Source organism: Dermacentor silvarum, chromosome 4 (genome assembly GCF_013339745.2).
Source record: "Dermacentor silvarum isolate Dsil-2018 chromosome 4, BIME_Dsil_1.4, whole genome shotgun sequence".
Classification (NCBI taxonomy): Eukaryota; Metazoa; Arthropoda; class Arachnida; order Ixodida; family Ixodidae; genus Dermacentor; species Dermacentor silvarum.
In genome coordinates, this window is record NC_051157.2 from 52371777 (window position 1) to 52385978 (window position 14202).

The window sequence follows — 14202 nt, forward strand, 5'->3', positions numbered from 1 at the left end:
ATAAAACATTCTATATACTGTACACATGTGTTGTCACTCATTTGCATGTTCGAGTGGGCAATGTTCGGGGGATTCACGGTTACCCGAATGATCCCCCGGTGCTTCGCCCACTCATCATCATTCACTTCGTGGTTATGCGGTTTTCTTTTTTTTCTTCTCCGGGCTCAGCGCGCCACGGAGAGAAGAGAGGCAGGGGTCGAGAAGGCAGAGAGCTAGTGAGGAGGAGACCGCGTGCACATGCACGCGGTCATCTCCCCCTCCTTCTCCGGGTTACCACCACAAATTACGGCTGGCTTAAACAGCTTCGCTTATAACAACATTTCTTTCATTTACCAAACACAAGAATGGAGGTAAAAACCAGTTTGCTTGGGAGACCGTCATAACGCGGTTATTCTTTGGAGTTGCATATCTCTTAAAATACGACAGTCAGTTGGTTTCAAGGGTAGAGTATATAAGCTTCATAAGCGATGATTCCAAAGAATGCTATACGCCCTATATGAGAATTCCCCAGTGGCAAGTTTCTGCCCTAATTTTCTTTCTCCCTCTCTCGCTTTTCTTCAATGCTAAGCAAACACAGAATCGCTTCTTTGCGGAAATTTACTATACTATACAGACATTTGCGATGAGATAGATCTCGCCCGAGGCAGCAATATGAAGCTCTTGACAACACAATCATATTGAGCAGCGTGGCGAATGGCTTTTCTCGCATAGCCCAGCACCGCTGCAGCTGAAGCGCGTCCCACCATTGCAGCCGAGCCCAACCAGACACCGGATGGGGCCACGTTCCCCAAGATGGCAGCGTACTAGTGAAAAAGTTCTACAGTCTACAACAAAGTTAGGAAGTTGCATTGCCGCCAGCAACCTTTCAGTCAGGATACCCGCTTTCGTAGCAATGCGACCCCGATATGACTAATTTGAAGGGGGAGCCAAACTTGTTTCGTTATATTCATCGTTTCTTTATAACGGATGTCCACCACGGCCAACATTGCCTGCCGGGCCGTGGAGTGAAGCGGGAGAGGAGCAATGAGCTTACAACTGGGTAACGCGAAGCCGTTGGAAAACACCGCCGAAGGACCGAATTGTTTTCCTCTAATGCAGTTGCCAACGCAGTTGCTACTGCGCGGAGCGGGCGAGGACGCGCGACACCTTATATGTGGCGCTCGGCGTGCTCGAATCTGTGGTGGTCGATTGGCGGAAGAAACTAAGCTGTGACCACGCAGTTTAGTGGGAAGAAATCTTCGAAGCACACATTGAAGTCGTCATAAGTTTTAATTTTAGTTGTTCTGAATGTGTCGGTACAAGCAATGGCAGAAAATGTGAGGTGGCGTTTATACTGTTTGTAAAAGTGCGTTGATAAGAATATTCTAGTATTTATTAGTCTCTCGTAAGATTGAGGTCTATGATGTCGCAGAATGAGGCAGTACTGTTTCAATTTTAGTAACTGTGGTCGGCTCTATACCGTTACTATGAAAGGCAAGTGATACTCTCAAGATTTCACATTACTTTTTTCATGCGCTGAAAGTTGTACTACTGGGCACGTTTTAACACTGCAGCTTTTACATGAGCAGTACGATCGAGGACACGTGACGTTAGGTGTACTATAGACATAGCATAGTGCGCTGTGGGCAGCGCATACACTCACAGGATGGCTAAGCTCTACTTGTAATGATGAATGGTGTGGCAGTGGTTGAAAGCAAAACTTAACAGCTCCACAACATTGTCGATGAAGCTAAAAAATGAGGATCATTCTGATGACAAGGCACAAATGGAGAAGCTCATAAAGCGCGATGCGAAATCTTATGATGATGGTGCACTCGGTACTTTATACTGATCAACAAGAGACATCTCGTGAAGTGACAGCTTTGTGTCGTCTAGGTATGCGCAACTCAACTTTGGCCCTTATTTTTACTCGAACTTCTAACATTCTTACTACTGGGACGAAAACAACAATTCTTTATCGCCTTGGGTTTGCATGGAAGCACATATGGTGGAGCTAGCATCATACAAGCTTTCTTAAGGCTTATAATCGCGCTTTGCGAAAGTTTCATCACAGAAACTAACCATCATGTAGACTTAACAATCAACGATAGCATTCACATTTCACAGTCATTGTTAAAGCTGATGTTGGGCATTTAAGCGGCGAAAGAGCGTATTTTTCATGTTGATCATGTGGGCTTCGAAGGTTTAAGCTGCGACATTTTTTTTCTCTTACACTAAGGGAGGAGCACATAGTTTCGCAAGTCCTTTCAGCGTTTGCACATAACACGTGAATGGCAGTCAATGATAACAGCAGAGCTTCCGTTGTGACAGTCACTGATACAGGTTGCTCTGATTACTAGTAGCCACCACTGCCTCACTCAAAACACTGTTCCGTTGGAGACCGCATAATGTCACTCAGGGCTTGTCGAGCCAGTTTTGCGGGTGCACGGTGAAAGGAACGCAGTGGTTATACTGTCCATCAGTATATCGTCGCGACCGAAGCAAGTCACTCTCTGCTCAATGTGATGGGTAGCTGCCATGCCTCCAGAAGAAAGACACATGAGTGGAACCTATAGAAGATGACCAGCGGCAGGGCCACCCTAGAAATGATGCCCCACGACACGGCCCCGTACATGGCCAGCTGCTGCTGACTGGATATGTGGTTCTGGTTCGTGAACGTCTCCAGGAGCCAGAGCACCAGGTTGCTGAACATGAGAAATGTGACCACTTGCAGGCCGGACTTGTTGTTCTTCTTAGGCAGGCAACGCATGGCGAGACGCTGGACGAACAGCGACTGCAGGCTCGCAAACAGGACCATGAATGCACCGTCCAGGAGGAGGAGCAGGTGCTCGGACCCTTCGAAGATTCTCGAGGAGCCGGCTACGACACCGAAAACGCCGTACGTGTAAAGGGCGAGGAGGCCGATGCCCTGCAGGATTGAGTTGAGCTGGGTCGTCCTGCCGCGCTTGTGGTAAGCGCCACCGACAGTGCAGAGTCCGATGGCCGTTGCCATAGCCGAGAGACCCTGGACGGCGCAGTGGAGCGTGGTGACTGCAGACAGCGTCTCGATCTCCATGTTCTCGTTGCTCAGCACGAAAAAAAGGATGAGAACGATGACGCCGGCCACAAGAACGAGAAGACCCAGGAAGAGGCCCTTGCTGGAACCCTGGCAGTCCACCACACGGTTGGTAGAGGAGGTGACGGCAGCTTCGATGCGGTCGGCAGTGGGAGAGGACCGGCGGCCATAGTAGTTCTTGCCCCTGGTGCAGTACGAGTAGTTGTCCCAGATGGTGTAGACGACCACGGCAGCCACGACGCTGTACTGGACGATGAAGGGCGTCAAGAAGGGCGATGCTTTCTGCCAGATGGCACCCACGGTTGTGTTGTGCAGGCAGCGTTGTAGCGTAAGCATACGTTCCATGGGCAGGTTGTCCATGGGCCGCCACAGGCAGTCCGACGTGACTGCATTGTGAGAGAGACAACAAAACCTTGCTGAGCGTGGTCCAGCCCAACAAGACAGTTCACGGAACTAGGCAAACGGATTATTTAGCAAGAAAAACACTACTGCTTTGAGATACGTGTGGTCATTGGCCTTCTGCTAACTGCCAATTTAAAGCCAATAGCCGGAATTGAACAATTTTAGTCGCTACGCGTTTCAATTTCTATATGTACAAAATGTAAATTATAGGGCATGGAATGTATAACTGCCGAGGAATGTCTGAAAGGTTGTAGACTCGAGACCACCGCGTAAACGAATTTCACCATATATAATGTATTATAGAAGCTAAAGGGTGCGGCGAATATGAAATAAAAAAGTAGCTATTCAGCAAAAATGAAAGAATTAACTGCTCATAGTAGAGAGGATGAGGGAACTTTCGGCCAGATGTATCGTAGCTGTCTCGCTCTAGGCCACGTACGCTCGAGGCGTACAACTGGAACTAGGTTGCGGCAGAGGGCTCAGCAGCAGTGGGTGTTTTCAGGTATACTATCTCCCAACGATTGATCCAGGCCAATGCAGGTTCTCTTAAAGCAACTCCATGGAAACTTTTCCACTGTATCACGCGATGGAGCCCAGAACGAGCTCCAATGTTAATAAATCGTTGCTGAATTTGTTGTAGTCATAGTTAAAAGCCGTCGTTATAAGAAGATTTATAGAGACGCCAAGCTGGTGCCTGAGACATGTGGAAACTGACCTGTGTTTATTAAAGCAATTAAGTTCAAATTAGTGAACACAAATAAGAGTCCCTGCCGCCGTTTTTCTGTTGCTGATATTATGTTTAATTCTTATCGTCATCATTATCATCATAATTCTATGTCCGCTCTAGGACGAAGGCCTCTTTCGGCAACCTCAGATTGCTCTTTTCTTGCACCCGTCGAGTCCATAGCATCCATAGCGTCCGTGGCACCCATTCTGTTGCTGCAATAGACCGCCGCTTATCGGTTATATTTTTAAGCATTACTTGACCCGCCTGACCCCACTTTCACTTAATCTCGATTAGAATACCGGCTACTCCAGTTTTCTCCTTAGCCCATACTGTCTCTTCCTGTCTGTTAACGTTACGCCTGTTGTTTCTTGTTTCGGAGCTCGTTGCGCGGTCCTTTTATAACTGTTGTTCTCCAAGTTTCCGGCCTACAGGTTAGTGCAGGCATGTTAATACACTGATTGTGTGCTTTTCAACGACATCGATAAGGTGCCGTATATATACAGTAAAAGCTCGATGATACGAATCTCACGGGGTCACTGAAAAATATTCGTATTAGCCGAAATTCGTATCATCGAAACACAATTAAAACTACTGTAGAATCTCGATAATTCGAACTCGAAGGGGCCCGAAAATTTGTTCGAATTAAAAGGACGTATTTTTGAAGTATTCGCCCACCATAGCACGATGCACGAACGGTGCGAGTCGTGAAATATCGCGGCGCGCAAGCGCATAGCAAGCGCGGGCCACGAAACTGCCCATGCCGGCTAACGGTTGCTTCCCGATAACGACAGAAAACGAAGCTTCGATCAGGGAGCGAGCGGGCGGCGCCGGCACACGGGTGCGCGCGGAGACCGTCGAAGGTGAGGGAGGAGGGCGGCAGGGAAGCGGATTTGGCCGCGTCAACTCCGCTGCTTCGGTGGCTCCCCTCGCCCTCCCTCTCAACTCCCTCGTAGCTCTCTCACCTTCGACTCCGTGCGGACATCTCCGTGCGCGCCCGCCGCCGTGCTGGCGCCAGCTTATTTTAGCCGCCCCCCTGAAGTTTCGTTTTGTGCCGTTATCGGGAAGCGAGCGTTTGCGGGCGTGGCAGTTTCTTTGGCCCGACTGTGCCTCCGCCGCTGCTTCCCTCTGCACTGCTGCCGCAGCGTGCAAGGTCAACATGTGACTAGAAAATAGAGGAGAAGGGTTCACTGCCATTTTATCCGCGTGGCTGAGACGTCTGCACTAGTGTGTGCTAGAATACGGTTGTCTAGAACACTCTAGTCGGCACGTACACGCTTGTTCCGGCGCGATGCAGAAACGGCGACCTTGCAATTTGAGAGAGAAGGAAATTTCCGCCGTGGGTTCTTTCTTTTTTTTTTTTTTCTTTCTTCCCCGTTCCTTCGCGCGCGGCATTGAGGGGTCTCTCCTGAGCTTTTGCTCTATGGCGGTGTCGGAGCAATGCCGGTCGGAGGCGCCGCCGCGTGATTTGGCGCGCTGCTAAGAGCATTGTCGGTGCGCGGTATGTTCGAAATAAGCGTGTTCGAATTCGCTTGCTTCGCGTTGACGTTGAATGAAAGCACGTTTTTCATGATAGTCTCGCTGTGCAACAATTGTGCTCAGTGTTGACGTTGCGAGGCCTAGCTCCTTAGCGAACTCCGTCCGCTTCCTCTTGGGATCCTCATCGACCTTTCGAAGAATGTCTAATTTCTCTTTAAAGGAGAGTGCTTTCCGCTTGCGAGACATAGCTCGCTGCGACTAGGCAAAATGGCGCAAACACGAAGAACGCGGCCCGAAGCGCAGCAGCCACTCCATCTGACGGCTCGCAGAAAAGGAGAAAAAGTACAAAAGCACCAAAAGCGCCACCGCTTCTAACTCTTCGCGCCCAGTCGCGGAGTCCGCGCTGTCCGGCGCCGCGCCTCCGCACCAAAAGAGAAGGAGAGAAAGCGCGTGACTGCGTGCTGTTCTCTTTCGCGGCTGTCGGTGGGGCGGCGTTTATTCGTATCAACCGACGCAGGCTGAAAATTGATTCGTAACAACCGTTCTCTAGCACGTTGCAAAGTAATGGGGCTCGGCCGGGACCACAGAAAAATTCGTATCATCCGGAAATTCGTATTAGCCGTGATCGTATCATCGAGCTTTTACTGTACTTCATTGTGCCTGCCATATGCGCTCTAACCCCTATTTGAATAAGCCTGACAGTTTCCTTTTCATCCGGATCGCCGCGACTACATATATAATTGGCGCAGGCAAGCGTACTCCTCGACGCTTCAAGTGACTGCCGAAAAATAGAAAGCCAACTCTTTATAACTGTTTCTTCCAGCAAAACGGAAGCTGAAGTCATGTCTAATGCGCCCCGGTCCAGAACTGCCGTTTTCATTGGCATGTGCTGTTGATGTAGGCCGTTAACGTTAATCGAGCTAAAGAGAGAAATTGCAACTTAGAGTTACGTTGCGCGATATATCGTTATCAAACATAGGTCACTACTGTTCGTGCGTAACTGACCCTAGTTCGAGGACACTGATTGCTCAGCATAGTTCTAACGGTGTACGACTTGACTGGCTCTTAAAACATAACGGAGCTACGAGCAAGCTATAGTAGATTTTATTCGCTGCACGATATATACACACGCGAGCAAATTACTGCATGAAAAGCTGCTCGACTGTGCACTATGCGAACGTGAGAAATCAGTGCAAAGATTCAAAGCAGACAAATGAAGTACTTCGTTTGTATTCGACGTTGAAAAACGATTGATCCTGTCTGTCTTTTTTTCTTTCTTTTTTTTCCCCGGTACAATACGTTTGGAGACCCAGCTATGACCTTCCGAATTCATTGCCAGTGCACTTGCGCGTTAAAAAAAAAGAAAAAAAAAAAGAAAACGAAGGCGCTCCAATATCGCTGGACGTACAGAACGCTTTATGGTCGCCTTGGTCGTCTATGACGTGCGTGGTGAAGTTGAATCCCTTGGGTGGCCAGATGCTCTGCCCATCCTGGACAACGTGGCTCTGTCGGAGCCACTCGCTGGCGGTTTCCCAGAGCAGCAACTTGAGCCAGACGGCGATATTGGTGACCACGAGGTGGACCAGCACCAGGTGGCGCAGGCAGCCCAGCGACCGGGCTACGCTCTGCGCACACGGAACACACGAAGTGTCAACTACTCAAGGACACATGACTGAGAGCTCTTAGCCAGTTTTAAATCGCATGTTGTGACGAATGGGAACATAACAGAAAGCACAAAATGGTTTCATACTGGCGTATACGTTAGTCGTTTAGAACTCTCTCAGCGTAAGTTCGGAAGAATAAGCAGAGCTGTAATATGGGATTAAATCACAAATGAAGGCCGAAATTTCGTTTTTAGATCGACGTTCTCGCACTAAAACGTGGGCGGCGATGGGATCTCGTCAGTGTGCACGTGATATTCGACTTTCAAAGCATCTTGTCGGAGATTTGTGTACTTTTTGTGGTAAGATCTTAGGTTGAATTGTCATATATTTTCGAATGCCATTTAAATAATCAGAAAAAGTAATTAACTAAAGCCTCTACCATATGCCGCCACAGACTTTGAGGCTACAGGGAGCAAATTCGGGAATGTGAAAATGGTGGCGCTGCCCTTTTATGTTGACATGCCAAACTTGTCTCCAAAAACAGATCGACTATCTGAGCAGGCATTTTATGTGATTTCTGCGATTTTCCTTTTGTTTTCTTCCTTTCTGTAGTTCCGCATATACAATCGAACCCGGTTATATCGGATCTGACGGGGCTCACAAAAAAATTCGATATATAGGTAATTCGATATCAACATCATCAGTCTATATTTCGACATATAAAGTAAAAATTTTATTTAAAAGTTTTCAATGGGATTTTTACTGCTGTTCGTTATACACAATAATTCGTTATATGTGGGTTTGATATATCCGGGTTCGACTGTACCACATATGTGCTACACATATCTTGCGTTATTTTCTCAATAAAAACCAGTTGCGAAACGGAGGTCGTTAATTATAGGGCCAGTTTAACCTCCCGTCCGCGTCGTTACTTCATTGCGCTGTTATTTCTAAGCCGTGAGCAGTACCGCTCGATAAAATGTTTTCACCGAGCGGCCGTGGCAGGGTTTTCGACCGCAGCTTCAGTGACGCCACGTCCAATGAAAATCTTGGTCTGTATTCAGAAACCTCTCCACACTCGCTGGAATGTTCCTTATAGGAACAGGCGCCGGCCGACAGGCCAGTGATTATTGGTTCTTATGAACGAATAGCTCTGTGAATGAGGTTTCCTTCTTAGTGAGAAGTGGCAGAGCCGCCTACCTGTGGGTTCATGAAGACGAAGTGCATCTGCAGAAAGGTGAATAGCGCGTGGAGCACAGGCATGGCCAAGTTAACAGGGTCGGTGCATGGCTTGGTCAGCGTGAATATTGTGGCGATCTCGAGGCCGCACGACAACAGAGTCCCCAGGCCGAACACTGCAAGAGGCCGAGGAGTGAGCCGCGGTAAACTCCATTTGCGCCAACGACGCGTTTGCTGATACGCTTGTGACGCTAAACAGTGAACGTAAAAAGAGAAAGCGTTGTTTTACCGCAAGAACTGTTGTACGGATATATGCGTATCTGCGCAACTCTCCGTCAAAATCTGTAACCGAACTTGAGCAGCTATTGCGTGTACATTTCAATCTGTGAGAAATGCTTAAACAGAAGAGTTCTACTAAAATGGATTTCCCAGCCGCACGCGTGCATATCCAGCTTTCGTAAAATGTCGGTAGGTCCATCAAGAACCTACCATGGATGGTCGCTATAATGCCAAGCCTGTTTTCATAAGTGATGCAAGCTGTATCATAAGCATTCATTTCGGAAAGGCTGTCTCGCTGATACGGGGACGACTAAAACAAGGGACATGTAGGTACAACGAGCGACCAACAAGCCACGACAAAACGGAGCGTCTGAAGTGCCATTGAGAAAGCGAATCCTTCAAACAATATCAGAGAGAGGCAACCTCCATCTGCAAGAAATAATTACTCTCTGTCTTCTGGTGTAAGCTCGCCGACTTCACCTACGACGCAGACGGATCGGGTATAGTTGTCTCCGTGGGAACCATTCGCGAAGAAACGAGGAGCCGAGGTCCCCGTAAAAATTTTCGCACATGCCTCTAATGTTTAAGACGCTTAGGCACAGTCTTGTGTAGATGAAGATGTTACTAATCAAATTAGACATATTGTTGACTTCTATGACCACTGAAACTTCAATGCCTCAGGAACGGTTCCTTCGCGCCTTGCTCCTCGTTAGCTGTCCTTTCTGCAGAACTATTGATGATCATCACTTACCGATGACTCCTATTCGGAGGTAAATGCTGACGTCCGAGCAGGGCGTCATGACGCGACCGCGTCGCAGCGCTGCCTCAGGGTCGGCCCCAGAACGTGACGGCTGGCCGGTCAGCGCTGGACACCGGTCCACCATGGTGCTCACGTAGACGCCCAGGAGGCAGACCACCGACCCGCCCAGCAGGTACGCGTACAGGTAGCCCTGTGGCACGCACCTCACTCTGAAGCTTTCTGCCTGCTCATCATATACTCGGCGTGTCGTAACATGAACTACATTCAATTGGCTGCTTTACGGTTCAAATACGGTGAGACGCACCACGACACGGCTCTCGAGGATATTTATTATTTTAATGCTGAGCTTTCTTCTGCGAGTCAACCCAGTTTTTGTCGTATATCTTGGCGTTTTCGCGGGCCGGTCCAGAAGATAGTGCGGTCTAAAAATACATGCCACTGGGGCCACTGAGTATGTGCAGCTCTTCAATGAATCTCTTTGACACCAACTTGGTTCAGTGGGTATCACAACAACAATAAACAACACATACGTAGTGACATCTACTTAATGCCGCAGATTTCAACTGTAGTTTAGTCTGCTTGGAATTCTTTTTTTAGCGTAGCTGTCTCTCCCTGGTTAATCGCCACTGTTTATTCAATTCGCGGACTACACACTTGCATACGGCCGCGTTCGTTTCTGTTTAACGCCTCTTGGGAAGTGTTAAGCCCTACGCTGGTCTGTTTTCTTCCTTCCTTTCTTTTTTCTTTTTTCGTCGCGCCGTCATTCTTTAGAAACATATATCGAAAGGGGTTCTGGCAATCTCTGCCCAAACGTTAATGGGAAATGAGTGTTTCGATTTGCGCGATGGAAGGGTCCAGCATTCTTACGTCAGTCCGATATCGTCAAGCTGTCCAAGCTTTTAGTCCCATACTCCTCCTATCTAAAGGAAATAAAGTTGTTTGATTAATTGATCTCTGCCTTTCGTTATTTCCTGATGCATTTCGCTTGTAGTTAACGTGCCACAATGAGTTGCCTGGTGGGACTTACGTGAAAGCGTAGAAGAGGCACGGAGTTGTCCATAACTTCCGTCAACACCAGGACGGTCGTGATAACCACAGCTATTTTGCCGTACAGTGCGCTCACCATGTTGCACGTCATAGATTTTGTGCGCCTCCTGCAAAAAATACATTAAGAAAACACCTTGTATACTTGTATGCATCTGCTGCTCGGCGCTTTCAGAAAAGCATGATGTTAACACCGTCTTTACTCTGGCATCCCATCGTGGGTAGTCACCAAAGTGAACAATAATGAGCGTAATACTGCACGCTGAATCTGAAGTGCAGGCTGACGTGCCTGTACCGTTTATGCGAGACATGCTGCCCAGCCAGTGCGCAACTTTTCTAGCCTTGATGACCGAAGCAGCGTCTATATACCGAGCAAAATAGAAGAAACAAAAGCGGAGGAGGAGGAGACACGTGGTCACACGCACGTTTGTTATAAGACCTTGAGCTCTTGGGTCATGTTCATGTGCACTGGTATTATGCTAAATTTGGGATAGGCCAGTGTACCTGAGCCATCGGCACTTGTCTATTGGCCGTGCCCGAGTAATTGAGCGATCGAAGTCTAAGGAACGTGGTGAGGAGAGAGAGAGAAAGAAAGAGCTCGGGGCAGCGGCTATGCAAGGGTTCGAAGAAGCGATGGAAAGTTAACGTGGATCCGTCGGGACACGCGAGATCTGGCGAGAGATAATAACCGTTGTTAAAAGGCAGTAAAAGAAACGCGGAAAGGAAATGCAGGGGAGGCGGATATCTAGTCGCGTCGTGTAATTTCACAGCATTTTCCTTCAATCTCTTCGCAATAACTTTCAATGTTGGCAAATGATGCCAACATCAGTTGCGTGAGCTTTCAAATTAGTCGTTTAATTGTTCGCCCGTTTACTAACAAAATAAATAAATAAATAAATAAATAAATAAATAAATAAATAAATTGTGAAGTTTAACGTCCCGAAACAGCACAGTGGGTTATGAGGAACGCCATAGTGGAGGGCTTAATAATTTTCACCACCTGGGTTACCTTAACGTGCACCTCAAAGCACGCAATAAATCACTCACCCAATAAAGCAGAACAAATCAACCAATGAGAACCAATTAACTAGAACCAATCTATAAATCCCGCAAACTTCCGTGCACCGCGTGCGTACCTACCTGCACTTGGTGGAGCTCTGCGAAGAGTCGGCCGAGCCCTTGCGCGTCTGGCCGAGCGAGTCGTCGTCGGGGACGGCGAAGGGCGCGCGCAGCTCGGGCAGGCTTCCGTTGCCGTGCTGCTGCAGCAGGCTCGAGTCCGGCTCGGTGGCCTCGTGCATCGGAGGCGGCAGCGGCAGTGGCGGTGGCGGGGGCAGCGGCGCCGACGGCATCTCGAATGCCGCCGCCGCGTCCGCGTCCTCCTGGTACGCCCTGAGCAGGTCCCCGTTGCGCGCCGGCGGCTGCAGGGGCTCAGCGGACCCGTCGTCCGCCGCCCCGCTCCGAAGCATGGCGCCCGCGCGCTACGGGGGCCTCCCACCGCCCAGACCCTCCCGGCGCTGCCGCTGGTCCTCGCGAGGTTCCTGCGAAGTCAAGTGCCAATATAAGACCCTCGGACGTTTGGATCATTCACCGGTCAATCTGTTATTGCCTGTATGGTTCCAATTTTTACCAATGCTACTACCTAGATAAACTGAAACGCGAAGTCAAAGAAAGAAAGGAGAGAGAGAGAAAGAGAAACTAGATCAAGTCTTGTCATTTTCACGTTTTCTCGAGTTGATGACGTTTGGCGCTGAGCCGTGCTCCCTCAAGGGCTGCAGAAGATAGCGCCAACCTTTCCCTTTCCCTCAAGAACCACTTATCATCATCGAGTTGATGACAGCGGGATGCTTGAGGTTCGGACACATTCAGACGCATATTAACTGGCTGTCGTAGTGATGCTCCATATAGCACTTTGAAGCCATACTGCGCATATTCGGGCTCCTAATTATTTGTACCGTTCACGTTTCAGTTCGATCGTACTGATGAAATTCACCGCTCATGTGTTTTTTTACTCTTTGTGTTATTTCCTGTGAAGTGGCGTAAAAATAAACCAGTTTAGCCTCCGATTGTTACTTTCTTCAGTCTGTATCACTCACTTCTCCGGCAGACCAAGTCAACGTCAAGCTACATAGAACAGACCTATTTATCCGGTTTGGTCATCGTGAAAGCGATCAATCGATGTCATTCCAGAGTGTGTATTAGCTACAGACGCTCGATTCTATGTTCCTGCTGTGAGAAGAGGAGCGCATTACACTCATAACATCTGCTCTTTATATAAGGGCAACTCAAAGTTATCCAGTTATATCAAGGTAACCTCGCACGGCCTGTATACATAACTGTTTCGGTTGAACCAGTCAGTTCTCGGAGTCGCTTACATTTCACCGTGGTTGGTCCTCAGTTTGTTGATAGTACTTATCATTTCTTCGAAGCCTATATGACTGACGCAAAGTATAGCGTGTCTTGGTTCGCGCTCTTGCCGCCTCTCCGTGTGAAGAAACTGCGTCGTTCTGCGTTAGGAACTGGAAACGTGTATATAAACCATCTCCCTCTGTCTAGCAAGAGAAACAGATCGGCTGCCTAGGAGCGACAGAGCTGAGGGTGAAATCTTGAGTAATGGCGAGACAAACGTACGGGAGATACGGCAGCGCGACACTTATCGTCACGGCCTGCTTTATCCGCACCATCCAGATGCCTCGTCCACGCGTTCGGTGTCAGATCGCCGTCGTTTCTCTTCGTAGCCTCGATTGGGGCTCGTTGGTGCTCGTCCTAACGCCCTACTGCTGGAGACAGCCAGCTTTTTAAAGCGAATAGGGTTCTCTGACTCTTTCGCTCGTTTTCGTGGTCGGTGGTTGGATGCTGATACTTCACCGCTAAAACAACGCGCCGATGCAAATGCGTGTTCTTGGGCAACCGAGCTATAGAGTAGCAGGCCTTCGTAGCCGAAATCGAACTATTACATCTCTTTGAGACGCATGTGCTGCCCACTTATACTACCACTGCAACTGGGCTGGTTAATGGCTCTGTTCTCTCAGGAATCGCCCGATGAAACAATAACGCGAATAGCTTTCTAAAAGCGTTTGGTTTTTCGCTTACCTTGACAATAATTGTCGATGGTTTCTGCACAAATTCTTTTTATTGTTCAGCAACGTGACTGTTTGGGCGTGTTGGTAAGACATGGCAATAACTTCAAACACACAACCAGACGAGGACGGTGAAAGAAGACTGAGACACACGAGCGCTAACTTGAAACAATTTATTCAGACCCGCGAAGCGCGGAATATAAAGGCATTTTGTGGCCGACCATCACGCAAGCACAGCTAGCAAAACAATCAGTGATGACGCAATGTATAGTAATTCCTTCGAAGTTAAAGCAATCGACGGTTCGGTCACACAGTTATACCCAAAACTATCAATTATCTCTGCCTCGATAATTTCACGCGTCAGTTGGTAGCTGCTTCTGGTGACGATGGTGCAATCTGGATAGATTGGCTCGTAGCTCGATTTTACACCGGAGTTTGCGCTTTGGCCGGAACTGAAGAACGCACTAGCATCATCATCAGTTCGTCAAATGTGCGGAATCGATCGTGTATAGGCTACCGATTTCTTGTGGTAAGACTTATATAGGCGAAAGTGGGAGATGTGTAAATTATCGCCTCCGTGAACACCGTAGACATGTGAG

At 48.5% G+C, this 14202-nt stretch overlaps 1 protein-coding gene across 1 annotated transcript in view; it reads right to left on the reverse strand.

Moving 5' to 3' along the window:
* Positions 1 to 1250: 1250 nt before the first annotated feature.
* LOC119450037 (proton channel OtopLc) overlaps positions 1251 to 14202 on the reverse strand; it is a 28402-nt gene continuing 15450 nt past the window's right edge. The window contains exons 2-7 of the mRNA XM_037713388.2: positions 11667 to 12064; positions 10510 to 10636; positions 9474 to 9672; positions 8465 to 8619; positions 7069 to 7285; positions 1251 to 3441 (exon numbers count right to left, since the gene is read on the reverse strand). Of these exons, the coding sequence (XP_037569316.1) occupies positions 2486 to 3441; positions 7069 to 7285; positions 8465 to 8619; positions 9474 to 9672; positions 10510 to 10636; positions 11667 to 11992 (1980 nt within the window). The 5' untranslated portion in view covers positions 11993 to 12064 and the 3' untranslated portion in view covers positions 1251 to 2485. The remainder of the gene's footprint in view (positions 3442 to 7068; positions 7286 to 8464; positions 8620 to 9473; positions 9673 to 10509; positions 10637 to 11666; positions 12065 to 14202) is intronic.